The 27,806-nt window shown below is 48.2% G+C and overlaps 2 protein-coding genes across 2 annotated transcripts in view; one reads left to right on the top strand and one right to left on the bottom strand.

The window, feature by feature from the left end:
• Positions 1-153: 153 nt before the first annotated feature.
• BID (BH3 interacting domain death agonist) lies at positions 154-19,002 on the top strand. The gene is made up of 8 exons (XM_036400202.1): positions 154-224; positions 2,594-2,649; positions 10,961-11,062; positions 12,444-12,510; positions 14,325-14,511; positions 15,753-15,895; positions 16,688-16,891; positions 18,130-19,002. The coding sequence occupies exons 4-8, from the start codon at positions 12,502-12,504 to the stop codon at positions 18,139-18,141; spliced, it is 555 nt and encodes a 184-aa protein (XP_036256095.1). The 5' UTR covers positions 154-224; positions 2,594-2,649; positions 10,961-11,062; positions 12,444-12,501; the 3' UTR covers positions 18,142-19,002.
• Positions 19,003-19,209: 207 nt separating this feature from the next.
• BCL2L13 (BCL2 like 13) overlaps positions 19,210-27,806 on the bottom strand; it is a 39,310-nt gene continuing 30,713 nt past the window's right edge. Inside the window, exon 7 of the mRNA XM_036400631.1 lies at positions 19,210-26,396. Coding sequence (XP_036256524.1) covers positions 25,587-26,396 — 810 coding nt within the window. The 3' untranslated portion in view covers positions 19,210-25,586. The remainder of the gene's footprint in view (positions 26,397-27,806) is intronic.

Below are 27,806 nucleotides of genomic sequence, written 5' to 3'. Positions count from 1 at the left end.
CAGAACTGCGGGGGAGCGCGGATCGGGCGGCTCCCGGGCCCCTCCCGGCCCTCACGCCCTCAGCCCCGGGGCCGTTGGGCCGGGCCCTCAGCGGGCGCGTGCCGCGCGCCTTCCCGCCCGCCCGCCCGCCTTCCCGGGGCGGGGCCGGGCCGCGCCGGGCCCTCAGCGGGCGCTCAAATAGCGGGAGCGGCGCGCACAACGCGGCAGCTGCGCTTCGGGTCCCGGTGAGTGTTGCATGTGGCTCCCCACCTGGAGGAGCGGTTCGGCGGCGGCACCGCGTCGGGCGGGAAGCTCGCGGGGTGTGCATGGGCGACGTCCCGGCCGTGCTCCGAGACTCGGCGCTGCGCGGCCCCGCCCGGGAAGCGCCGCTGGCCGTGGCGGGCTCGGGGCGAGTGTCGGGCCCGCTGCCTCCTGGGCCGCGGGGCATCAGCGCGGGGGCCGGAGGTGCCGGCTCCAGCTCGCAGCCCCCCAAGCCTGGGGGGGGTGAAGTGACCCTGCGAGGGTCCGTGTGCGCGTTCTGCTTTTTCTTCTGGCTGCTGGAAACTCCTCTGCCTCCCGGCCGCTCTCCCGGTTCCTTTCTGCCCTCGGAATTCGGCCTTGCGCTTCAGCGGTGCGGTTGTTTCTTCCTTTGCTCCGTTTCGTGCTCGGTCGCTGCCTCCGTCCCTCCTGGGCCGTGCTGGGGGTGCCCCCACACCCCGCGCTCTGCCATCGACCCCGGTCCCTCCGCTGCTTCCCCCGGCGGGGTCCGCCCGCTCCGCGCCTCCCTGCGCCTCCCCTCGTCCCCCCTTCTGTGGCGGACCGGCCTCCCTCCCGCTCGGGTGGTATTTCCTAAAACCACACACAGTTCTCTTTGCCTTTGCACTGCGCGGTGAATTGCAGCATCTCGCCCTCAGTGTCTGGTGAGAGTTGTCAGACGCGAGCGGTATTGGCCGGGCAGTGCAAAGAGTTAATGGTATGGTGGCGACCCCTCAGCCTTCCCGCAGCAGAGGGATGTGGGAGTGGCACCTCCAGCAAGAAGGCAAGGTTTTCTAATAATAGCGCTCACCTAACGTGTTTGAAAGGAAGAGCAGGTGACTTGTACAGATGAGTCAGTTCAGCTCTTTAGCAGAGCTTTTCTGTCCGCTCCTTGCCTTCCCCAGAGCTGTGGGTGTCTGGCTGCCTGTGGAAGTGGCGAGCGCCTTTGGCTGGCCCTTTGTTTGCCGTGAGCAGCGCTCACGTTCCCGGTGACACACGGGTGTGTTGGGTTCGGGCTGAGGGAAGGCTGGAGCAGGAGACTGCGCAGTGTGTGTGAAGTGGAAGGGACGGAGTGAGCAGGTTTCCTTCCTTAGAAGGGTATTTCCGCAAGTTACACGCTCTGGTGATGGTCTCTGTACCTTGGAGTGACACTGGCTCTGAAACTGCTGAGTCTGGCGAAGGGGCGGATGTTCTTGTCTTCTTTTAAATGACATTTTGTAGCCTTAATAATAAATTTAAAAAAGAAGGCATAGTGCCTCAGAGTTATTTAAATCACTAAAGTCTTCATTCAGGAAGTCAGTGCTTATTTCAGAAACGGTGAACTTTTCTTTTTGTCTCTTGGAGTATCTGGGCCGTAATCTTGTCATGGGATACTTGTTATCTGTTCAAAACGGTTTAAGTGTTTGGTGGGGGAAAGGGCAAAATGGTTCCCCGACAGGAAATTAATTTTTAAAGTTTTTGTTTTGGTTTGTTTTTTTGGTAGAGGACTTTTTGCAAAAGTCCACCTGTGGGGAAGAGTGGTTTTTGTTCTAACTTCTTGTCACTAATCAGACTGAAACTGTTTTCACCTGCCTGTGGAAGCATAACATCTTAAAAGGTGTTATTTAAAAAGAAGGGGTTTTCTGTGTGGGTTTTTTTTTTCCTCTCCTTTGCAACCTCTGTACATGACTTTAGCGCTGTTTGGTGTCTTTAGGATAACTTTGCAACACCCATTTTTGGAGATCTCTTCTGTGCCACTGGTGTTACACAAAAACGCTGGGGGAAATGCATTGTATAAAAAGTAGCATTCTAGTACCCTGTTATTCCCTTGGATTTCTGCAACCTGTCTCTTCCCGTTTTCTTGTCTTCCTTTCTGGGTCTCTTGTCTTTCATTAGAGGTGACCAGCAGGGCTTAGGGACCTGCTGAGGTGAAACACTTCATTTTGCATGTGCAGAGTGTAACAGGTGATTGTAAACCTGTGGATAGGCTGCCCTGTACCAAGAAAGGCTGGTGTGACAAACCTCCCCTTCTGATTTGTCAGCACCTTCTTGTTTGCATCTGGTAACATTTGCTGAATTTAAGAAGAAAAAATGTGACAGATTTTTGGTTACGTGGTTTTGTTGGGTTCCTGCCCTCCCAGTTTCTTAAAACCAGATTAGGCCAGCTGAGGCTGTGAGTTCAGCTCAGTTTCTCCAGCAGAACAGTGTACAGCACTCCACCAGGGCTGTCTGTGCAAACCTGGGTTTCTGTTAGATCCTGAACCAGTAAGAACTGTGATATGTAATTAGGGAATTATATGGGGGGCTGTATGTTCAATGAACACTCTCACCCGAGGTCATTTATGCCATGTTTCCCTCTGTTGTTTTTCCTCTGCAACAGGATACCGGAGTCATCCACACTCAGCAGGAGTCTGAGGAGCTGACAGATCAAAGAAGGTTGGGGTTTTTTTCTGTAATAGAATGAAATGTTTAGAGTGGAAGCAGGCAGACACATAAATCTAGTGACTGTCACCTTTGGAGACCTTCCTGGGGCAGCCTGGTGCTTGGAAGTCACGGGAGGGGGAGAAGGGACTGTCTCTAATAACTCTGAACAGGTTTTGTGCCTGGTGCAAGGAGTGCTGGTGTGACTGTGGAGGAGCAGCCTTGAGATGTTGGTTCCTTGATAAGGCAGCTCCTTTGGACTCTGGGTATGAACTCCCCAGCAGGAAAGAGCCAGCCTGGTCTGCGGTTTCTCTGCTGAGGGGAATTGCATGCAGATGGGCAGGTTTCATTTTCTCTGCTTAGCAGTTCCTAGATGAGCGAAAGAGCACAATTTACTATCAATTTTGGGTTGGTTTTTTTGGGTTGTTTTTTTCTCAAGCAGCTGCCTTCTCCTTTTTTTTCTTGGCATGCTTTGGCTTTTTGTCTGAGCCCAATTACAGAGTTTTGGGGGCTGGAATTACCTGCACATCTGTGTACTGTGCAAAGCCAAGTATGTCAAAGTATTTCTAATTAGTGAGTGGAGCTCATGGCTTAGCCAAACATGTAAAAGTCTTGGTGGTCTGAGCCCCTTTTAGTTTTGGATGGCTTTGCTTGAGGTTGGAAGAGGTTGCAGGGTGCTGAGTTTAGCTTTAACTAAAGCTTATCAGTTATGATTATGGTATGTGCATGAGGGGGGTCCCTTCCTCAGGTATCTTACAAGTCTGATATTTTTGACCCAGACAAGATAAGAAGGATGTAGGGATAACATATATAAGGAAATGTTGAGTCACACAGTGTCCAATGTCATTCTTTAGGTTTGGTAGCAATCTGTTAAGCTTCTGCCTTGATTTGTACCAGATGTCTGTAGTGAACCATGTGCTGACATCCTGCTGTTAGCTCAGCTGTAGTGGGAAGAGAACAGGACTCTGTGGAGCTGCCAGTGGTGTAGATTAGGCACCTCCTTGCACCTGGAAGAGACGGCAGGGATTGCCTCCTGTCTGCATCCTGAAGCAGTTGCTCCATGCAGAGCACAGGGCTGCGTTGGTGTCTCCTTCACACCCTTCTTGGCAACAGCTGCTCCAAGAGTCCTTCAGCCTCCTCCGCTTGAGTAGCCCCATGGCTGGGAGCCTTGTTAGCACTGCCTTGGGCACTTGGTGACTTCTGCTGTGGATCCAGTCTGCTGCTTTCCCTGTGTCCCTGCACCACCGTGGCACTGCTTGGCACGGGTGGGCTTTGGCTGGACTGCCCTTGCTGGCAAACATGAGGAAGGGGCTGTAGCCCTTCATGCATTATGGGCATTCTGCTCTTTCTGCCATGGGAGGACAGTGTCATTGTGGCTTTAAACTCCTCCTACCTCAGTAGCTTGCTCCCCACTTTCCTTTAAACTTTGAGTTTTTGTTCAGCTTCTCTGAAGTACCAGCAGGGGAGCTGGGCGGTGTGTGCCATCATGGCACACACAGATGTTGCATTCTTGTTTAAATGTCTGCAGACCTGCTCTATTTCCTGGTAAAATGCTGTTGCTATGACCTTTGGCCAGTTTCTAGTGCTCTTACTGCTGTTTATAGAATGGGCAATACCCAGGTCTCTCAAATATTCTGGACTATTTCCTTTAAGGACACATGTTCCTCGGTAAGTGTAACTTCTGGTTGTTCAGTGTAATTGCTGTAACACCTTTGGGTTGGCAGCCACGTGAAACAAATCCCCTTAGATCAGCAGTTGCTGTATTTTGGCTTTGTAAGCTCTTCCTGCGTTTCAACATCAGCCTATTCCTCCTAAGGTAGAACTGAAAGTGAAATGGTCTTGCTTTGTTTCATGCACAGTCATGTGTTTTCTCCTAGAACAGATGTTTTCTCACTGTGTGTGTAGACCTACAGCTAAGAGAGCCTGTAGGTGTTGAGTGGAAGAAGCAATGTGCTGAGGCATCTCCTGCTTGCCTGGCACTAGGAAATGTGTACTCCTGCAGGCACCTATTTACAATTTCCCTGTCACAGTTCCCAAATGGCTCCTGCAGCGTTTCTTTGAGAATGAGTGTTTTCTTAGCTCTGTATCACTGTGAAAGGTGTTTAAAAGAGATGATGCTTTCTTTTATGCTGGCAGTGTATGAGCTGCTGCTGTCAAACAGCTTTGATCACAGTATGAATGCTACTTGGAGTTACTATTATTTTTGGCTGCCTGGTTTGATGCACAACTTTCTTTTTAAGATTCTTGAGGATTTCTGTGCTCTTCTCATAAGAGATTCCTTCAAGATTATCATGATTACTTTTTAAAAAAATATTTTTGTACTGGCTTCATCAGTTTAACTGTCATGGTGGGAATGGAGGTTGCAGTGCAGCACAGTGGGAGAAGGGAATCACAGGATCTGTGCCAGACTTTCCTTCTGGGGATCATCTCTGGCTGTCTGTGCTGGTGCACAGCTGTTTCATAAAACTGAGGCACGTAAGAGACGTTAACATCTCTGATACACTTGATGTTTAGGAGGAGGACAGCCTGTTGAAAATACATTTTTCATGTTCTGGGAAAGATGTCAAATATTGACGCACAGGGTCGTGGATGCTGTCAGAGCACATGAGCGCGCAGCTGTGAAGATTTGTCTTTGTACCACTTTCTTAGAAATGCTTTGGGTTTTTTAATGATGAATGTTCAGGGCCTGGGAGGGTGAGCAGGCTCCACTGATGTAATTCTGGAGAATACCAGCTCTGAGAATTCCCTTGACAGTAAATTGTCCAGTGCACTGAATCCTTGCTTAGCAGCTCCATGAGTGCAATCCTGGCTGTTGCATCAGCACCCTTGTTTTAGCTAAGCAGGGAGCTGCTGAAATGTTGTTATGATGTAATTTCTGATGGGCCACTCTGATCCAGTATTTAAACTTCATACTGAAGCATCTTTACAGCTTCTGTTTATTCCAGAAAACAGTGCAGATATCCCTGGTGCTTACCAGTCCAGAAAGGCAGTTCTTGCCTACTCATATGGCCTGAAAGGCAGAGGCAATGCCACTGTTAGGAGCCACCTGTGTGCATAAAGCTGTCTTTTTGAACTCTTTTTTTTTAATTACTTCTGACCAGTTTCTTGCTTTGCTTATCTAACTTGCCAGTCAGGCAAAGGAAAGACAGATTTACATTCCTCTTTACTGCTGGTATCAGCTGTGAAATGCATCCAAGTTCCAAAATGATGTAGCATTCCTGGTTTTCTGACTGGTGGCTGCTCTGTGCTCATGCTGGCACTGAACAGTAGTGCATGCATTAAAACTAGAATTAGGAGCGTTCTTTTGTCCTGTAGGTGGCATGGCAGTTCTTGTATCCAGTGCCACTTTCTGAGAGCCTGTGGCTGGCAGAGCCTGTGCAAGTGGCACCTGCAACACTCAGAGCACAGTTGCCAGGTGCTGGGGCTGTGTCTGCTGCAGGAGCTGGGCACTTTGTCCCTACTCCAGTGTAAGAACAGCTTTGCCAGAGTGCGAGGGTGCAGTGCCCATGGCCCAGCTGGGGCATGCTCTAAATCCAGGAGCAATTCTTGCATTTCTCTGGTTGGACACCATCACTTGCACATCACCAGTGATGGCTGGAGCTTGTCCCAGTACTGCCTGCTCTCAGTCTGTCCTTCCTTGATAATGTCAAAACACTGGAACTGTGGTTCCTCAGTGCTTCCTGCTTTTCCATCATTTCCATGAGGCAGACATAAGAACTGCTTGCAGATGCACTGTGCCATTCTAGCAGGGGTCTGTTGCAGCTGCTGGGCTGCAATAGTTACATTTTGCACAGGAAGCCAGCCCTGTAAAGAGCAGCAGGCTTGTGTGGTAGTGGTGATGGTGCTTTTCCATCAGGGTTTGCTCTGCTCCCTCCAGCCAGGCCCCAAGGAAAGATAGAAGTATTTCCCTAGCCTTACTGAGGAGGTGACGTGCAGGAGGAGCTTACCAGGCTGGAGTTCCTTTGCTCAACAGCAGAGGGGAAAACCTGAGCCCAGTGCCAGATCCAAGAATCTGCCTGCACTCTGATAGCCAAGATCCAAGTCCTGCCCTTGCCTCTTAGGCTTGGCTATGCCCAAAACACGGATGTGGAAATTCTGTTTGGGTCCAGCTGTAGTTAGCTGAATTCAAATTCCAGCTGCAGGCCTCCTGCTGACTCAGTTTAAGCTCAGCTGTGTCTGTAGGCTGGCTGCTGAAGAATGCAAATGTTGTCATGCTGACTGTCACTGATCCAGTACAGAAACCACGCTGATGGAAAGTTCCTGCCTGCCTGCTTTTTTAAGAGTATAAGTAGTATGGCAGTGCTCCTTCTTTCTCATCCATGTGCTGCGTGGGGCTGGTCACCAGAGGCTTTTGAGCCAAATGAGAAGGGTGATTGATGAGGGATTTGGAGGCTTTTCTTCCTAAGAAGTCAGAGTACTGTCCTGATAACTGGAAGATTGCTGCAATTCACACCATTGTGAAAAGATAGAAGACCTTCAGAAACTTACATAAGTTTCTATCAAAAAAGCCTATTGAGAGCTTCTTTTTAGAATTGTCTCTAATAAACTTTTTCTTCCAAAGAAGAAAAACCCTTTAAACAAAGAGTGAAATGTATTTCTAAGCCAAAAGACACAGCTGAGAGTCTTGGTGTCCAGACTGAGATGATAATTCTGTGCTAAAGCACCATAAAGAAGTGAAAGTAAAAATGCCTCAGCTAAGGCAGAGGTTGTCCTGGTTGGATTTTAAGTAGTCTCATGATTCCTGACTAACAGGGCATTCCTCCCAAGAGCCAAGCAAATAAATGGGCAATTGACTGGGGGAGTAGGTGTGTCCTGCTCTGGGCCACTGAGCTGCTGGTATCTCCAAGAATGCTCCTCATGGCTTGTCAGCTTTGCCACTTCCCAAACGAGCTCTTGATGTTGCATCCTCCTGCAGAGCCAAACTGGTGGAAAACACCTTGGTTTGGAAGCAGTGTTCTCTGTGGCTGGGAAAGTCCTGACACTCACCAAGCCAATAGCTTTGGTGTTAACCACATGTACCAAACCATCCTTTAGTTTTACAGTTTTCACAGCTGTGTGTGTGCATCCATACGTGCCCAGAGGGTCTTGTTGAGCCCATCCTTCACCTGGCTTACACATTGCAATGTCTCTGTCCTCCCACCACACTGCTGCTCTTTCCAGAGCCTAGAAGCAAATTCTGCCTTAGGGGTGAGTCTCAAATGAGGCAAAATCCTGGGGTGTTCTGAACACTGGTACGGGCTGGCAAATCCTTTGCAGGGTAAGGAGCAATGGGGACAGGTTTCCTGTGGTGATGATAGTATCCTATTTACTCAGCACTGTTGCTTTGGCACACCAACAAGGTGTGTAAACAGCTTCCCTGAGCTGTTTAGTTCCTGTTGGTCTATGGGCTAGAAGTGGAGCATTGCTTTTGGTGACTTTGGGCTCTGTGATGTGGTATTTGCTTACACTCTCCTGACCTGAAGTGCTGCAGACAACAGTGGTACAGCTCAGAATATCCTCCAGTAAGGAACTTCCTAAGTCTGTGGTGCTGTTTCTCTTTCTTTATTTTCCAGTAAAATAAAGAAGTAGTGACTGGATATGTAAAGTAGTTGTGCCTGTGGCAAGTTCTCATGAGGACATTAAAATTGAGTGGTTTTGGTTTGATATATGGATTTAAAGTGTCAGGACATACCAAAGACTTGGTTTCCCTGCCTGTAGAACAATGTCCTGGCTCTGTAGCTCAGCAGTGAAATATCTGCCTACAGGACAGGGAAGTGCCACCAGGCCCTGGAAGGGAGAAACAGTCACTGTTTTACTTCTTCCAATAATGATGTCATCCTGGCTGCCACACCCAAAGTTCTTACCTTTCAGCTGCCACACAGGGAAAGCAATGTCAGATTGGAAGTTTCTGACTTTGCAGTGACTGATGCTTTATTGTGGTTTCTGCTTTGGAGATTTTAATTGCTCCTAACTCCAACGTGAGACATAAACATCCTGACAGCTCGCACAATAGGTCCATTGACCCATGGTCCAGACGCTGTATTAAAGGAGTCAGTCTTTACAGGCCTGTGCCTTCCCTGCTGGAAACAGTGTTTTTCTGAGCAGACATGTCTGCTGGAGCTGAAATAGTAACTCCAGGCTGAGCTGTGAGGGGAGGTGAAGAATCTGAGGGGAGGTGATGGTGAGCAGAGGCACTGTTTGTGGGGTGGCTTCTTTTCTGAGCTGTCTTGAAGATGTAACACAAGTGTGGAGATGAAAACTGATTTGTAGGGTGACTTAGCACTGCTGCAGGGATTCTGGGACCTGCTGCTGTTATGGCAGCCCTGAGAGCTGTGGGGAGTTCCCCCAGCAGGTAACCATGGTGTTACACAGTGTATGAGGCTTTTCCTTTGGATTACCCCTCACTGCTTGATGTGGGAGAGAGGCATGGAGTGCCAATTGTCTTGCAGTCCCTGCTTCTCCCTCTTTTCCACCCTACAAACTTGCAGTGCCATCTCTCCTTCCCCTGGAGTCAGGGCGTTCTGGCCCTGCCTGCTCTTGCCTCTAGTGATGCCACCCCTCGTTGCTGGACTGCAGGTGGGAAAAGCTCCTCTGGTGAGTTCCTTGTGAGGTTTAAAGGATGGTGTAACTTGGGAATGAGAGGGAGAAACAGAAGATGGGACACCAGACCTGAAGGAGCTGAGTGGCTGGAGAGCAGTCAGTCCCATCCCTCAGGGTGTGCTCAGCCCCATCTAAAGAGCCCTGGAGGAAGCATCCACAGAATTCACTTGAGAAAACTGCTGTGTGTGGGTGGAATGAAGTCTTTCCTACTGCACTGATAGGCTGCTGGTGGATGTGCTTCTCCAACTGGAATTGTTTTCTTGCCATATGCCTCCCCCACAGTCCTGCATGCCATGCAATGTTGAGTTGGAATGAACATGCCCTACTTCGATTCTGTAGAGCTGATTGAAGGGTATTAAACTTGTGCTAAAGTACCCCCTTCATTTTTTTTCTGAAGAAAGAGAGAAGGAACAGGTTGTAGTCTAAAAAACTGGGTGTAGTCTTATGTGTTGAACACTTCAAGGCATTTAGTGATTTCTCAGAAGCAGCTCATTTCTCACAAAGAAATAGGAGCTTCTCACAAAGTTCATTTGTCTAATGAGTGAATTGAAGTAAAAAATGAACAATGTATTAAAATTAGTTGATGTTTCAATTAAAATATCATATTCTGTAAAAATTCATTTCGGGATTTCAGCAGTCCTAAAGCAGCCTTAGCAAATGTTCTAGTTTGAATCTGAGTGCAGATGGTGTTTGTACCCTTTATCAGTCTTTTCTCCTTCTCCAACTAAAGATTCTTTTTACCCAATATAAAGTAACCTTTTTCCCTCCACCAGAAACAGTCTCAATCTGAATCTAAAACTACCAGGATTCTAAAGTCTTAATGATTAAAAAATTGGGGTGGTATCAGCATGATTACATTGGACTTTTTTGGGGTTTTTTTTTTGAGATCCCATTAAGGAATTTGACTTCTCAGCAGGAACTTCATGAGTATTGAAGCCCTTTGCATTGATTCAAAGTAGTTATGCAAAACTTGAGGTTCCCGTAATTACTAGTTAACTAAAATTAAAAATAATTTGCCCTGTATTGTAGAAGTAGGAAGCCATTTGGGGATGGAGAGAAATCCTTTTTCCTTGTCTCTGGTGTGTTTTTGACCACCCAAGCAGAACTTTGTTAGCTGAGGGCAGGTATTGCCTTCAGGGTCATTCACTGCATGGGTGGTCGATCTTTGGTTTAGGAAATTCGGTTTGTGAAGTTGTGTTCAGACTCCCTTGTCCTCATTTCTGCCATATTAGTACTTTGGAGTGTGGTGGAAGTTTTCATTGTTCTGTTTGTGTGTTTGTTTTATCTGTGCTTGTATGCAGGAGTAGACAAAATTGCTATTTGCAGCTATGGTGGGTGACTTTTTTAATGTCTCTGTTTTTGTGGACTTGGCCTGAGGAGTGTCTGTATCTGCACAGAGCTGATTTGATCCCTGAGGGAAGGGAAGAACCCACATGTGTTGTAGGTCTCTTCTCCCTGCACAGCCAATCTGCAGGTGCAGCAGGCACCTGGCTGGGCTGGAGCAGTCTGTGCTTCTTCATTTCAAGCAGAGAGTGGGAAAATTGCATTGAAAATGAATGTTATCTGTAAAACCAGAATATGTGCAAACTGAGCCTTTACCTCACCTACAGAAATATTGCTTGTGTGGACAAGTTTGCACAAAGCCAAAGTCCTGCCACAGGCTTAATTCTAAATCCCCACTTTCCTCTTAATCTCAGTGTTCTGTCTTGAGTTCTCAAACCTGAATTAACATCTATGTCTCTTCCAGCAAAGTGAATCCCAGAAGAAAAGTCACCCAGACCTGTTTCAGAGCCCCTTCAAAGAACAGGACAGAGGACTCTCCCCAGCCAGAACACTCCTTTGGGCAGAGGTGAGTAGCAGCAATAGGGATTTGAATGGAACAGAGGAAAATGCACTGCAGCGAGGGATAAGCCTGTGTTGCAGTTAGTCTGACATAAGTTCATGACAAGAAGAGCTCATGATTAAGAGGCTTCCTGTGGGCTGCTGTGTGTTTTAGACATATTGCAGGTTGTGTTTTGGTCTTGGACTTCTAAGAGCCTTTGAAAAGTTGGGAGATTCATGATCTCTTGAAATATGACTGTGGTTTGCTTCAGAGTTTGAATTTCTTTCTGTTTTCACTTCCCTCTTTTCTACCAGCATGCTTAGTTATTTAAAACACAGATGTGAGGGATTGTTGTGAAATAGTCATTTATCACTAGCCCAGGTCTTTGATGCTTAAACAGGCCTTTTGTTTGAGTTCCTTAGTGCTTCCAGCCCATTTTTGGTTTAGAAGGTGGCTGCATAACAACCAGGTTGTTGCCCTGGGTGAAGAAGGCTTGGTAGGGAGGGAGTGACCACTTTCAGCCAGGCCCTGCTCATCAGAAGTTGAACCAGAGATTTGTGTGTGCAGCTGTGTGGGACTGTTGTGTCTAAGGCACCAAATGCAAGGTTCTGACCCACTCATCAGCTGCTCCTGGCAGGATGAGGAGGGAGCACTGTGCTCCTACATCTCCCCTTTGTGAGGGAGAGAGGGAGGGAGGCTCCCCTGTGCCCTGTGCTCTCCTTTGCTGGGTGCCTCTTCCCTTGGGCTCTGTCCTGCTCTCTCCCTTCTTCCTGGCTAGCCTCCCTGGAGGCTCTGCAGAGTTGCACTCAGGGGACTGGAGGCCTCTCCAGTCCTCAAGTTGCCACTTGATCCAACCTTCCCATCATAATATTCATTGGGAAGTATTTAAATGAGCCTGAGTATCCATGTGGATCTCTTGGATGGAGGGTGGGGAGAGGCACCCTCAAGGCCCTGTGGATGTGCAGCAGTGTCAGCTGGGTTTTTCATTTCAGAATATTCTGCTGTGCATGCAGACCTGTCAGCTCACCTGCTCTCAGGAGGTGCTCGGGAGTTCTCTCTGATCACCCTGCTCTTCATGGCTCCATGGAGGGTTGTTTCACCCTTACCCAACAGCAGCTCTTGGCTTTAAAGCCCTGTTTGTAGGGTGTGTGACTCCACTGTCTGGCACAGTCTATGGCAGGAAGGAGATTTGTGCCTCTCATTCACTCTCACTGAGACAGTTGTCGTTTCCTCAGCCCTTTTTCATGACTGATGGTGTGTGATGGGCAGCTCTCTCCAGAAATAGGGATATGCATCACTAAAAGGGACATTTACTATGAGACATGGCCAGACACATAAGTACAGCTGCAAGATGTGGATTTATGGGAATTTTTTTCCTTTCACACTTTTCTTTCTTACTCCTTCACAGGACAAGGATTTCTGGTCTGAAGCAGAGGGTGACGGGAGCTGCTGTCCCTGAATCCATTATGGAACAGGTTAGAATCAAACGTGTCTGAAGTCAGCTGTTCACAGTGTGCAGTGGTTCTCTGGTACACTTGTCCTGAGATGCTTTGAAGGGAAGAAGTCTGTGTTGGCTGGTGTCCTTCTTGAATTTCCCAGAATTTGTGCAGTGTTCCTGGCACTGCTCTGAATACAAGGAAGTGGATGGAACCAGTTAGGTTGCAAGCTGCTTCCTTGCAGCTCTCAGTGTAACACTTCCCCTTGGGACTGCAAGCTGGAGATGTAGCCATATAAGAGACTACAGTGTTTATTGATAAAGCTGCAAACTGCCAAAACTAATAAAGGAATGGGCACAGCCCTCTGATCAGTGCATGGCATTGGTTTTTGTGGTGTTAAACACAATTACGATGCTGTTACTGAGCACACTTAAATCTTACACATTGAACTGTCTGTCATCCTCCCCCAGCCCAGCTCATGTTAGGATACAATTGTAATCCCCTACTCTGCCCTCCCACAAGCCTTTTGAACACAATATCATTTTAAAAAAGTATCAGTGATAAACCCAATGACCAGCCCAGCAGGCTGTTGGAGGGGATTGCCACCAGGTGACCTGCACTACTGTCTGTAAACATGCATGCTCAGACCATGGAAGGTGTGCCTTCTGTTCATCTCTGACTGATCATGTCCTTTATTTTCCATTTGTTTCCATTTCTGAACCCTGCCTTTTGTTGACTTTGTTCCTCCTTTTGTTTCCCCATTCAGATATGGTCATGTCAAGACTTTGCAAGGTTCCAATCCCCAGAACTCCCTTTCAGTTACCAAGTTCATCCTGGTTGCATATTGTCAGCATAACAAACCATTCTTTAACTATTTTTCTTCTCCCTAAATAAAATTAGGCCTAAGTATTTTCTTAGAGGCAGACCATCTGCATACCAGAGTAAAGATTTTCTTTCTGACTTTATTTCTGTGCTTATACCACATCCTACTCTCTTACCTGTTTAACTAAAATTTTTGGAGGGTCTCCTGGTTTTCTGGAGGCCTTAGTTGGTTATGAGGCCTGGTGTTCCAGTGTGGCCTCTTGCTCCCATCAGTCTGCCTGCCTCATGGACCTCCTGAACCTAATTAATTTGGGCACTCTGTGCTGCCTTGCTTGAAGGCTGCAGGTTGTGTGGCCATAGAGGCAGCATGTGCCCATTTACTGGAGGTGAATGTGCCACTGGAGGTGGCACTGATCTGCCATCTCATGTCACTTCTCTTGTGAGCAGCTGCTTGGGTCTCTGTGAGGAGCTAAACAGGTTTATTAGGGAGCTGGTTGAGGTTCCTTTGAAGAGGGAGAAGAAATGTGAACCTTGGGGTTTTTGCAGCCTTATGCTCTTATCTCTGTTTCCCACCTTGTTACTGCTCTGCTCTGATTACATGGAAGTGGGGAGCTCCTGCCTTCTTTATGCACAGCAAGTAGAATGCCCAGTTCCCAAACACAGGGTAAAAGCCTTCCAAACACAGGTGTCTGAGTAAGGGAAATGGATGGGTTTTGCTGAACTCACACCTGTCTCAAAAGAGGAACTCAGATTGGGGTTGCTGCCATTGCCACAGCTGGAAAGGTGAGGAGAAGGTGAGCTGGGTTTTCAACAGCAGTTTGTAAGAGCAGAGCCTTCTGTCATTCCCCGTGGGACAGTCCTGTGTGTGTCCACATCCAGGAGTCAGTCTGCATTTGCTGAGGTCTTGTGGAGCCCCTGCCTGATGGAGGAGGCCACAGAGATGTGTCAGGGTTGGAAAACGGTGCATGCCTGGATGCTCTGAGTGGGACATTCCTAGGCACGGGCTTAACGGTGATCTCCTTATGTTTCAGATCAATGGATCTCTTCAGATGGAGCATGCATTGCTGTTCACCTTCCTGGAGGTATCCTCTGACTGCAAGTTCAAAGACCAGCTGCATTCCCTGCAAAGCCAGCAGATCATGTTGCACCAAGGGAGCGATGACGATGAGCTGCAGACCGATGGCAACCGCAGTGGCCGCTTCCGGAATGGTGACGTAGGTGAGCAAGCTTTGCTCCATCCCACATGTCTCTGAACGTGGGCTTTCTTTCCCCACTTCCTATCTTTGTTTGTATTTATTGTCTGTTTCAGAGTAATGTTTTCTCTATTGAGAAACTTCACTGTGTGGCTGTTGGTTGGGAGTTTAGCACTTAGTGCTTAGCACTTTCTCTCTCCGTGGATTTCTAGAGCACCTGTCACTGGGTTTTGTCTGCAGTACACCAGAAAAAGGCACAAAGCTGCTACTGGTGATAGCTGCCCTCAAGGAGTGTGATAACCAAGCAGTTAAATTAGGCCTCACATTGCTTTTCAGGCAGTGTCAATACTTGGACTAGGATCTTGGAACAACTCGAGTTCTGGTACTGGGTGAATCCCCTTCTGCTCTACCAGTCTGGTGAAAACTATTCCTCAAGTAGCTTCTGGTCCTGTTCCTGCTTTGCTAGCCATCTGCAGGGTGGCTACTGCCCCTTGCCCAGGGTGTGTCAGCTGGCACGTTGACCTCAGCTGAAGCAGCGTGAGGAGGAGCTGCCACAGTAAATTTGCATAGGTCTCATGCCAAAAGCAGGTAGAACAAGGTCTAAGGTTCTCAGCTGAAAAAGGACAGATTCAGACTAGATCTAAGGAAGATTTTACAGTGACGGTGGTAAAACATTGGCACAGGTTGCCCAAAGAGGTGATGGACACCCCACCCCTGGAAACATTCAAGGTCAGTTTGGTTGGGGCTTTGAGCAGTCTAATCTAGTTGAAGATGTCCCTGCTTATTGCAGGGGGTTTGGATGAGATGGCCTTTCAAGGTCCCTTCCAACTCCAACTATTCTATGACTGCTGTATTTTAGGTGGTGCTTAAGAGACAAGTCCTGACAAGTCGCTTAAAGTCTAGAATAATTAGGTTGAAAAAGACCTTCAATGTGTTGCACAGCTTCTCAATTCCCCTTTCTGGGCAGGATGTTGGCAGTAACTGTCCTGTTCAAATTTTGGTTGGAGACGTTCTAACATGCCCTGCAATGATTTTTTTGGGCAGAGTGAGGCTGCACTTTACCTAAACTACAGATACAAACCCCTGTTTGCCACAATTTCTTGTAAGCAACCTGGGTACACTTAAAGAAATTGTGCTTAGACCTGTCATGAATACACTCAGGGGTGGGAAGGAGGTTGCTAATGGATATTAGCAAAATGCTGTGTCCTGTACTGAACCTGGTCTGACTACAGCCTGTGAACTAAATTCTGCTCTTGGTGTTGGCAGGGTTGCCTCCAACAAATGAAGAGGTTCTCCGGATCATTGCTGCTCAGCTCGCTGAGATTGGAGATCAGTTAGATAAAGAAATCCAAGAAAGAGTAGTAAATGGCCTAGTGCAGCATTTTATGAATGAGAATCTGTCTAATGAGGTGAGTGAAAAGCAGCCTGATAAGCAGTTCTCCTTTAAAATATTCTGCATCCTTCCTGCTGTGACTTTGAAGGCATCTGAAAATTAATCCCAAACATTTACCTTTGAAGATTTGTTAGAGGTGATTTTGTGGCAGAAGTTAATGTGTAAATTGGGTTCCTTGGACTCATCTCCTTTCTGCAGATGATGAAATGGTGGTTGTGGAAAAGGACTGACTAAGGCATTTTGTCCTTCTTTTGATGGCCCTGGAAAATGAATGGTCTGGCTAAGGCTTAGTTTTAGTACTTAAGATCTTGACACTTTGGTGCCAAGTCCTGTATATCTGCTGACCATCATATGGTTAAAAATTGAGCAGGTTAGTGACAGGAGCTTAACTTGTGCTTGTTACTGAGCACTGAAGAGACAGCAAGTCATGAGACCCTTTTCTGATGCTGTGAGTGTGTTCATAGACACAGTGTTGGGAGTAGCAGTGGGTTTAGGCCCCTTCCTAGATGCAGTTGGCCCATCATCTAAGATGCCTTGCTGCTGTGCAAGGGAAGTAGAGTTTGAGGTCTCCTATGTTAAAAAGGAAAAGGAAGGCTATCCAAGGATTAGATCTACTTTTGGATCAAGGGCCATAGTTTTTTGGGGGTGTTTTTTTATGTAAGAGGCTGGCTGCCATGGCTGGGAGGAAGGGGAGCAGCATCCTGGAGTGTTGCAACAAGCACATCAGTTATTAGCACAGTCCTGGCAGCGCTGAGAGCTCTTGCTGCCACAGCTGTGGCACTGAGATCCCTCTCTTCCTTCCACACAGGAGATAACCCGGCACATGTCCAGGGTAGTGAGAGAGCTCATACAAGCCATCCCCTCAGACATGGAACAGGAGAAGGCCATGTTGGTGCTAGCAATGGTCTTGACTAAGAAAATTGTGAATACAGTGCCCTCCCTTCTGCGCCGTGTCTTTGACACCACCGTGAACTACATGAACCGGCAGTTCCACAACTACATTGTTGATATGGTGAGTGCTGTCAAACAGCTCTGTGGGAGTCACAGCCAGCCTTTTAGCTGTCCTGGGTTATTCCCTGAGAGGTGGCCTAGCTCTGGACTGCCTGTGGCCTGCTGCTTTCCCTGTAGTGCTCTGGAGGTTGGGCCAGAAGGCAATGCCAGTCCCCGCAGAGCTCTGGAAGTGAGCGTGCTTCAGGGGGTCATGTCACATCTGCTTGCCCCCCCCCCCCCTCAGAGCAGCCAGTGAACAGAGTGCATTTGTTCTGTCAGGCAGAGAGAGCTGTGACTGCTCCTCTCCTCCTGCAATCTCCTCAGGGAGCTCTACCAATAACATTCTGGTTAATGATTCTTTCATTCCCTCAGGGAAAGAAAGCCTGACCTGAGCTCTACTGGCTGCATTTCCCCAGTGTCTTGACCCTGAGCTCTCTGCTCTTGTCTTCCTCAGCTCCCTAGAGCTTGGGAGAGCTGGAAGGGGAAAGGAATTGCTCTTGAGAATTAACACTAGCAATGAGAAATAGTCAAATCTGTTCCTGTTCTCTGTTGGCACTTGGGCAGACGCAGGAACACTCCTGCATTGCAGCCTTGCCAGGGACAGTGTTGGCAGCAACCTGCAGATGGGCCTGGCTCATACTGTCACTCTGCCTCACCCTGGGCATGGTGTCACTGTGCCGTGTCCTTCAACTCTGCCCTTCCCTTCACTCAGTTTGGCTCCAGCGTGCTGAGTTATGCCAGACATAAGTCACTTGTGTGAGACTGGCCCGTGCTGCTGCCCCAGCTGGCTGGCAGCACCGAGGGCAAGGAGAGGGCTGGAGCTGGCCCCGGGGCTGTCCCTCATTGTCCCCGTGGCCGTGTCCCGCTGCTGGCTCGGGCAGGAAGGAGCACGGCAGGTGGCAGTGTCGGTGCACGCTGGAGCTGCCCTGGGCAGGCACGGCTGGAGCTGGCCCCGGGGCTGTCCCTCATTGTCCCCGTGGCCGTGTCCCGCTGCTGGCTCGGGCAGGAAGGAGCACGGCAGGTGGCAGTGTTGGTGCACGCTGGAGCTGCCCTGGGCAGGCACGGCTGGAGCTGGCCCCGGGGCTGTCCCTCATTGTCCCCGGGGCCGTGTCCCTGCTGCTGGCTCGGGCAGGAAGGAGCACGGCAGGTGGCAGTGTTGGTGCACGCTGGAGCTGCCCTGGGCAGGCACGGGGCAGGGCTTGGCACGGGAGAAGAACCCTGCTGCTGTTCATAATGCCCCTTCTGTTTCTCTCCCTCCAGCTGGGTGAGTGAGCTCTCCAGGCCTGTGTAGAGCATGGGAGTTACTGAAGATTTTCTCTGATGGATGAAGATTACCCTATTATTTACCCTTAACTTTTGATATACACCTGTGAAAAGGATGGCAGGGCTTCATAGATCGGCTTTTGTAGACTAGCACAGCAGTAATAGTAGTGTGAGCTGCCTGCCAGCTCTGCCAGTACCTGTAGGGAGTAGTGCCTGCCTCTTTCCTTTCACAGTATTTTTTTTTAATTTAGCAGCAGCAGATTTTGTGCAGAGCCTGCCTTGTGCCTCCACAGGGCCAGTCCTCTGTGGTTTTTCTAAGCAGCTGTAGGATTTTGCTTTAGTTATTCACTTCCCAGCCCTGCTCCTGCAGCTGAGCCATGCTGATTGTTGTTCCCAGGAAGGCCTCAGGATATGGAATGGGTGGCCATCAGCGGGGGTAGGTGGGAATCAGGTTTATTTTGATGAGAAGCCGGAAGCAGGAGGGAACAGGTCCCTGAAGGACAGGGTGGGGTGTGCCCAGAGAAGGGTGACTTCAGTAGTCACAGAATACTTCAGTATCAATCACCATCCTCCTCTGTTTCCTTGAAAAATAAAACTGACAGAAAAAAATGTAAAGAAAAGGGTGGAGTAGGCACAGGGAAAGTTTTTTGAGACTGCAACCTGAATATGCCTAAGAAAAACTAGCATATTTTGTAGTCTCAGGCTGAACAAACTTGGACTCAGGTTGTTTGATAAATAATCAGACAAGGTGATGAATGTGTCATCTGTGACCCATCTGCCTCAGGAATTTTCCAAGTATGTAAATATTTTGTAGGGTTTTTTAACTTAAATAAAAATTTGAGTTCTGATGGCTACTACGGCTCTGCAGACTTTCAGTCTCCACCTGAAAATTGTTTGTGCAAGTACTCATGGTATTCTTCTAATGCACCATGGCTTCTGATGCAGCTGCCAGCAGTAGAGACACTCTAGTCCTGTCCCTGTGCCTTGAATAAGCAAGTTTCCTGTAAGTAAAACCACCTTTTCTTCTGGTGCCTGCACTAAAACAGGGAGAGTGGAAGCACAGAAGTAGTCTACACATTGTTTTTGAAAACTGTACCATTTATTAAAGTGCAACCTGGGGGCATGGTCTTACAGCAGTGTCCCATTAGCAGAGGGAAAAATGTACATACCCCTTCACTTGAACTGAATATTGAACAATGAAGCTGGAAAGAACTTTCTTGTCAAGGTGGAAACACTTTTATTAACCAAATGGCACAAGAAGCTTTCGACAGTTTTCCCCAAAGGGCTGCACTTGCACATTGGAAGAACAGCAGTGTGACGAGTTCCTGGGATAATGGGTGACCTGAGGACCAGTCAGGGTCTCTTCCCCCAGGCAGGCCTCTTGAGAACAGAATCCAAAATCCCTGCAAGTCTGTCACTATTTGCTTACACCCAGCAGAAGAGATCCCCTAACCTGCAGCTTCAGAGCCAGTCCCATTAGTCTTTACTACTTAACAAATCAAGTGGCATTCTTTTGGTCTGCGTGGGTTTTTAGGTTTACAGTTGAATAAAAGCTTATCCTGCAAGTTAAAACTGAGGGCAAAGCCCCTAAAGGTACAGCAGTAAGATGCATCCTCTGCAGTTTGTTGTGTCCACATTGATAGTGTCCCTTGCCTGCCCTGCAGATACTGCAGGGAGATCAAAAGCAGCTTCCACTGGAAGCCAACAGGAGTTCCCCCACTTCTACAGCATCACCACAGACCTCTAGCTTGGAGGAAGCAAGTCAGCCTACCCAAGAGACTGAGAGAAGGTCAGCTCTAAGTAGGAAAAAAAAAAGATAAAGTTATTTAACTGAAGGAGGTGGAGCAGAGTGATGTGTTGTGGTTCCTCTGGACTTAACACTACTGACCCTTCCAAGCCAAGTCCTGGTCAGGTACCTTCACTGTACCAGACACAAACTGAATTCTGTTGCCTAGACCTGCTCCCTCTGGGCCTGAGAGCTTGCTCTACCTGAGTCAAGTAGTGCTAGCTTAAATTTTATAAACACCTCCCCTTCCATTTTTTTTTTGTTTTGTTATGGCAATACAGAGCTTGCACTCTTAAGCACAGGTACATCCATTAAGTCAAAGAAATACTGTTCTTGCAACCTTCCTGATGCTGAAATTAAGCAGTCCAAGCCACAGCTTTTGCCCTCATTAGGTAGAGCAGATATTGTGCCTCACACCCCTCCACCTTTCACAGAATCACCTGAGGTTTGGAAAAGACTTTTTGAGATCAACTCCAGTCCATGACCAGACACCACCTTGCCAACCAGACCATGGCACTGAGTGCCACATCCAGTCTTTTAAATCAGTCACCTCCAGGGACAGTGACTCCAGCAGCTCCCTGTAGCCCATTCCAATGTCCAGTCACCCTTTTTGTGAAGAACTTCCCAATATCCAAGCTAAACCTCTCCTGGCACAGCTTAAGGCTGTGTCCTGTTGCTGTTGCCTTGGAGAAGAGCCTGATCCCCTCCTGGCTACTCCCTCCTTTCAGGTACTTGTGGAGTGACGAGCCCTGAGCCTCCTCCTCTCCAGGCTGAGCACTCCCAGCTCCCTCAGCTGCTCCTTACAGGATTTGTGTTCCAGACCCCTCACCAGCCTTGCTGCTCTTCTCTGGACCCACTCCAGCCCCTCAACATCCCTCCTGAGCTGAGTGGCCCAGGACTGGGCACAGCACTCGAAGTGTGACCTCACCAGTGCCAGGTACAGGGCAAGAATCACTGCCCTGCTCCTGCTGGCCACACCATTCCTGATCCAGGCCAGGGGCCATTGGCCTTCCTGGCCACCTGGGCACTCTGCTGGCTCATGTCCAGCTGCTGTCAGTCATGACCCAGGTCCCTTCCTGCCTGGCCACTGTCCAGCCACTCTGTCCCCAGCCTGCAGCACTGCAGGGGTTGTGCCCGAAGTGTAGGACCTGGCACTTGGTTTTGTTGAACCTTCTATGTGGTTCAGACCTCAGATTATGGATCCAGCCCTGTGCAGGTCCCTCCCAGAACCCTCCTACCCTCCAGAAGACAAACACTTGCACCCAACTTGGTGTCCTCTGCAAATCTGCTAATGTTCAACTCAATGCCTTCATCCAGAGCATCAATAAAGATACTAACCAGGAATTTTTCACTGGGAAACACTTTCTCTCATTGTGCTCCAACAAGAGCAGACACAGAGCCCAAAATATGACATTCTACTGAAGTCCTGGGCTTTCTGATGCCTGTAGGCATCACACCTGGGCCAGCCACGTGCACCTCTCCACTCCCCCATTTCACAACAAAAGATTGTAGTAATTACACTCTGAAACTGTAACAGGAACTTGCTCTGGCTTAGTGACTGCAGAGCCAGAAGCATTTCTAGTTTTTCCCAGAATAGCAACATCTACTTTACTAGGGCTTTGCAGTACTGCCATAACCCTGTAACTGACAATGAATATAGGGAAGGTTTATGACCTCAGATTATTTTATCTTCTACAATCATTAAAATGAAAGAAGACCAAACTTCAGCAGCTTGCTTGTTTAGTACCAATTAAACTTTTCATTTGTGACCACTAGAAAGCATTGATTAGTTTAAAAATCCAGTCCAAAGTTTTAGCCTAGCTGTGATCAGGGGTAAGGGGGAAGGAAGGAAATGGGATTCTGGCAGCAAAACTTGTCCTGTGTAAGAGCACTCAGCACTGCAGCTTCCACCTGGCACTTGAGCTGCAGCTGCCTGAGCACAGCCAGAGTGAAAAAGGAAGCCCTCACACACAGCAAGGATGGATTCCTGGTAGTGCTGACTTGCCCCACAGCTCAAGGGCCTCAGGAGCCCACCAGGCTCCACCCAGCACACAGGAGCTGGCTGGGACAGGGCCCTGCATCTGCAGTTTGGGCTTTTGGGCAACACAGGAATTCTGTCTGTGCTCTCAGCCTCTTGTTCCTACAGTGCCAGCTGAAAAAAGTCCTTGCCCAGCTCCCAGCCACAATGCCCAGCTAAGCACAGCTTAGAATTAAGCACAGCTGAATTAAGTTGCACCTTACCTTGAAAGCCTTTCCCTTGACAGCTCCTTATTGAGCATGCTGCCCACTGCAGTTCCGTAAGTACTTCCCACTTTTTTCACAGATCCAGCCCTCTGCTGTTTTAGCATCTCAGCTTTAGGGTATGCTAAGGATAAGAATGGGTCTAAGGTAGATATTTTATTAAAGTACAGGCCACTAGAGGACAGATATTGAGGCACTTCTGAGAAGGGGATGAGCAACACAAGTGGAAGTAATTCTATATGCCCTTTTGCAAGTGTATAGCTCCTGCCTTCCCTCTGCCAGCTAGGAGAGATCCACTACAGAGAGGCTGCATCACTCCTTTCAGGGTAACTGGAGCCTGCAGTTTAAGGTTACTGTAATATATTTGCAGATAGAGGGGAAGAAAACTTCCATTTTCTAATTCTCACCTCTTAAGAGAGCAGCCTCTCACTCAGATCTGTAGGAACACTGCCATCTGAGCTTAACCCCCTTTGGTGACTTCCACAAGGCCCAGCCCTGACCACAGGACTCCAAATTTTGCAGAATTCAAGCCCACAGCTGACCTTTTTAACTAGTGGAGTACTCCCAGAGGAAAGAGACTCATACAATAAATTTTCTGAACATGTGGTCAGTTCAAATTCTTGCTGACTTGCCAAATCTAAAGGACCCCAGAAGGAAAAGAATATTATAAATAAAGGACCAAGTAACCAAAATATACAGTGCAACTGATGCTCCATGAAGTGCAGCAACACACCAGATACTCAAGGCTTCTGCCTGACCATGAAAATGCCTGACAGTCATTTATTTTCCTTACTACTGCTGCCACCTTCTCACTGCTGTGCATGGATGCTTTTTATTTCATGCCCCACTCGGCTCCTTGTGGCAATAAGTTTTTAACTTCTTCCCTTGCCAGCTTGGATTTATTCTTGTTTGTCCTCTACCCATCTCCACACTACTACTGAAACAACCCCATCAATCCACAGAGAAGATGAAGTAACACCAGCTCCACCCTCCCCCATTGGTACACAAGTTATGCAGAGTGTCCTCAGACTCCATCTCTGCCTCAGAGTAACCTGCTGGGTGCCTAGAGGTGGGGCTGTACCAAAAGCAGGTTCATTCCCTTCAGGAAGGAGGGGATGTAAGTTAAGAACAGGTGGTACCCAGAGAGGAACCCAAAGCCATCAGCAAAGCAGCAGGAGAGCAGCCCTGCCCCAACCTGACCAAGCAATAAATAAAGCTGCCCATGCCACCTCAGAGACTGTACCACACCCTGATAACCACAACATGTGAAATGAAGCAAAGCTGTTCCTGCATGTCCATGACAGACGGAGATGAAGAGACCTCTCCTCCACATGGGGGAAGCTCCTGCAAGGGGCCAGGAGGGGGAACTGCCCTGGTGGGAAGGCAGACACCAGAGAGCCCCTGTGGCATGAGGAGGTCCCAATGACCCCTTCTGGGGACACAGCACAGCAATGAGTACCAGCAGGGCACCAGAAAATGGCAAAAAAAAGTCAATTCCACTTTCAAATGTGATAAAAGATTTGGGTTTGTTTTTTTTTCTGATAAGGCCAACCTGCTATGTTTTGTACATGGAAGAAGAGCAATCAATGATCAACAGTACCATCCAGAACTCCAGCGCTCTCAAGTTCAGTCCACAGCTGCAGTATACACACAACCCTTCCTCTTAATAGTCAACTTTACACACACACAGTTCAAAATCCAATAAGTTTTCTAGAAAATCCATTTCACAAAAGCTTACACAAAAATAATTCCTCAGAATCTGACACATTCTGACTAACTTTCCAGCATCCTGGGATAGGAAAATGCAGCAAGAATATCCTAAAATAGAGAATATGCTAAGATCTCTTCATTCTGAGATCCCTTAAGAAACAGGCTCATCAAGAGATGTACTCTGGATATGGTTATTTAGAAATAAAAGTACCTTGTCTTTGTGCTTTGCGAAGACTCCCCCATAAGCTCATGTTTTGTTTTTTACATTACCACAAGTTCCCTTTCACCTTCCTCCATCTGGTCTAAGCCACAGTGCCAGCACCAACCCTCAGAGATCCATCAGTCCTGCCTGGGAAGCCCAAGGTGTTGCCCACAGAGCTGCAGCTGGACAAGGACAGACACACAGTGTGCTGAAGGAGGGACACTTGCGGCTGGATCCCACTAAGGAGCAGGGCAGTACTCAAAAGGCTTCTCTCCACGCACACCTCAAGTGGTGTGACTGCAGGAAGGGGGATTTCCTTTTTTTGCCAAAGTTAATTGCTCATGATTTGTGAACCTGTAAGTGAGGTAATTACAGATTCACAGTCGCAAAAGAAGTCGCACTGAACAGCACTCCGGGCCAGGTCAGGAACAAGCAGATAGAGATGTTTAATGCTCTTTTGCTCAATTACTAGAATCCATTGCTTTATATATCTGGGATTCTGCCACAGGCAAGACCAAGTTAGGACTAAATACACTCTGTGCTTAACTTGGGAAAGACAATGCAGACTGCAGCGTGACACAGGACAGCAGAGCATTTAATATCTGAATTGCACTTGAGGCACTGGCCTTGCTTCCACACGGGTTTGCTGTATTTTTGCTGAATATACCCAAGATATCAGAGTAGGGATCCCAAGGGCACCGTGTCCAGCATCAATTTCGTACCTCTGGTAACTGAAGGGTTTGCAGTAAAGTGGGCTGGGCAGGAGCAGAGCAAATGGATTCTCAAACCAGCAAATAGCAGTGTCCCTCCCACCCTCCTGGGCAGCACCTCTGCCCCAGCAACACCAGGATGCTCAGAGATAATACAGCTATAGAGAGGCAGCATCTTCACAGGATGGGGCTCCAGTAAAGGTTAGGGGCCAAAACCAGTGTGAGCCAAGAGGTAAGAATAAGCACTGTCCCACTGGGGCTTAGGAGGAACCTGGAAGGTTATGAGGAGCAGTGCTGTACCTGAGAGGAAGCTGAGACAAAAGGGACACCAGCCTCTCGCTACAGGACTCAGGTTGACTAATGTTTGTTAGGAGGGACTCGGGGGCGCAACTGGAAGTGACAAGACAGCACAGCTGCAATAGCGATCAATCTGAGAAGCCAGAATCTCCAGGGGCTGGCAGCAGCTGGCTCTCCCCTTCCCCTGGGGATTTTTTGTTCCAGTTCCTAGAGTATGAGCACCCCTTTCTTCAGCACCTGCACTTTAAGTTCTTAAATTTGCAGATTTTTTTTGTTTTTTTTTTTAAAAATACCCCCGTACTTTAATCACGAAAAACCAGTCCCCGCCCCAATTCTACTAAAAACATGATTGTCCGTAGCTGGAGGCTTATTGAACAACCTCACCTCATCACCACTGAGTTACTCAAATGTCCAATTAAACAGCAGGCAGCTCAACCTTTAGGTAACACAACTACAAAAATTGGATGTGCTCTCTTCTCTCCTCCCTCCTCCTCGAGAGAGAGCTCTGTTACTTTTTCCTAAGCGCCAGCGCTACTCCGACTGCCACGGCCAATATAGCAACCGCGGCAGCCCCGCCGTACAGCAGTATAGATTTCCCTTCTGGCAACAGGATAGGCTTCTCCTCTGCAGCTGAGGATTTCTCTTCTATTTCTTCCAAATGGCCCTCTTTCCCCGCTTTTTTTTCCCCTGGAAGCAGTATTTTCTCAGGTTCTGGTGCAGCCTTTTCTTCTGATGGGGCTAACTTTGGGACAGGTTTACTTAACACGGGGATTTCAGGTTCAACAAGCTCTTCAGCTGCTTTTCCCTTTTCCTCCTGTTTTGTACGCAGAAGTGCAGAGGGATGTGCTTTTTCAGCAGCAGCAATTTCAGGAGGTTTTATTTCCTGTAAAGAAGCAGAGGTTTCTGGAAAGGCTGCCTGTATGGTCTCTGCAGCACCAGCTGGCACCGCTGCTTCCTCAATCCCCTCTGGTATCTCTTCCTTCTCCACGTGAACAATGTCAGAGTTGGAAGAGTTGTTCTCACTCCTCTCTTCAGCCCCTCCGTTGCTGTCCAGGCTTTTGACCTCTTCAGGATCCATGGCCACCTGCTGCCAGGACTCAGGTCCCAGGGACACTGGCAGGCTCTCCGTGTGCCAGCTCTGACTGGCCGACAGGGAGACGGGCAGGCCCTCTGACTGCCACGACGTGGTCACCGTGGGGGACTCCGGGGGGCTCACCTGCCCTGAGTTGTCACTGGTCAGGATGTAGATGTCATTGCTGTCCTCTGCAATGAGCCCGGGATACTCTTCCTCTTCGGATTCCAAAGTGAAGACTGTTCCCTAGAAAAAAAGGAGGACACAACACGTGAATGATTCCTTCAGTGTTCCCTCCTGTATGGGACAGAACAGAACAGGACACCTGGAAACTTGATGAGCTGGAAGAAAGATGAGAGAGCCTCTGCAGGAGCAGCAGCTGCCTGACCTACATTTCAGTAGAGATTACAGGACCCAGCTGGTCCAGCTGACGTGTCGAGAGAATGGAACCCCTCACATGAGCTTTGCTGGGAGCTCCTCCTTTCCCTGACTTTATCACCATGACATCACCAAAATGCACCACATGGTCATTATTAACCTGACAAGACACTGAAGTCTGAAACCAAACTGCAATGGAACAAAGAAAAAGAAAGCAAACACAAGTACATGATCCCAGCTGAATACCACTCCCCACTCCTTTCTGTGCAAGTGCTCTCTATTGCTTGTCCATTTTCATCTAACAGCCTTCCTCTTATATTAATTTTATCCCATTTCCAGTGCTATGTGAAGTATGAATTTCTACTTTGTACCAACAAGTTGGAATCTACAGTAATTCTAGTATTTTACTACAATTTTAGCTATTCTTCAACAAGTTCACTTTCAAAAACTGCCATTGTAACTTTGGCTACACAACTGAAGTTGAAACGAACAACCAAGCACAGACACCCAGACATGGTGACAGGGTTTGCTTGCTTTTATTTAGGTAGGAAAAATCTGTAGGCATCCTGAAAACTGGACAATGGGTTTCAGCTGGAGAAACCGCAAGTGTTAAATACTGATTCCCTGCAATCAGCCCAGTTCATGTCCTGGGCTCTATGTTCCATGGCCTGGGATATCCCTTTGGCCAGCTCAGGCCAGCTGCCCTGGCCACGCTCCCTCCCAGCCTCCTGTGCCTCTCCTCACTGGCACAGCATGAGACACTGAGAAGATTGTACACTCACTCCTTTGGCCAGCAGGTTTTGCCCTGGATGTTGTTAAGTAGGAAATACTTTCACTGGAATATAAGCCACTAACAGACACCTACAATCAAAGTAAATTTTTTATTTCCACAGGTGATACAGACTCAGAAAAACTGCAATTAAACAACAAAATATTTAGGGGTAAAACCTGCAGTATCATGAACCCCTGTACTATCCTCCTCTCTGTTCAGCTCTCCACTCCCACAGATCAGGATGAATTTATCTCCTGTCCACACCACATCACAACACACTAGACCATGCCTGTGGTATGACATTAGAAGAAAGAACAGGGACACACACCATTGATAGCAGCTCTGCTCTTAACATTCCAGTGGAAGTGCACACATGCACTGACTCACTCAGCATAAGGCATATACAAAAATATTCCAAAACCACACTATGCTGCTGAGGATTTGTGAGCTCTGGTGATTGTACAAAAAAAAAATAACCCACCAACAAGGGCTACACTGAGATGGCC

The sequence above is a fragment of the Molothrus ater genome, chromosome 5 (genome assembly GCF_012460135.2).
Source record: "Molothrus ater isolate BHLD 08-10-18 breed brown headed cowbird chromosome 5, BPBGC_Mater_1.1, whole genome shotgun sequence".
Taxonomy (NCBI): domain Eukaryota; kingdom Metazoa; phylum Chordata; class Aves; order Passeriformes; family Icteridae; genus Molothrus; species Molothrus ater.
This window is presented reverse-complemented; position numbering and strand designations above follow the sequence as displayed.

Excerpts from the sequence above, each read along its gene's own strand:
- BID (XM_036400202.1), top strand. Across the intron at positions 14,512-15,752 it reads CTTCCGGAATGGTGACGTAG|GGTTGCCTCCAACAAATGAA; the intron begins GTGAGCAAGCTT and ends TGGTGTTGGCAG. Across the intron at positions 15,896-16,687 it reads ATGAGAATCTGTCTAATGAG|GAGATAACCCGGCACATGTC; the intron begins GTGAGTGAAAAG and ends CCTTCCACACAG.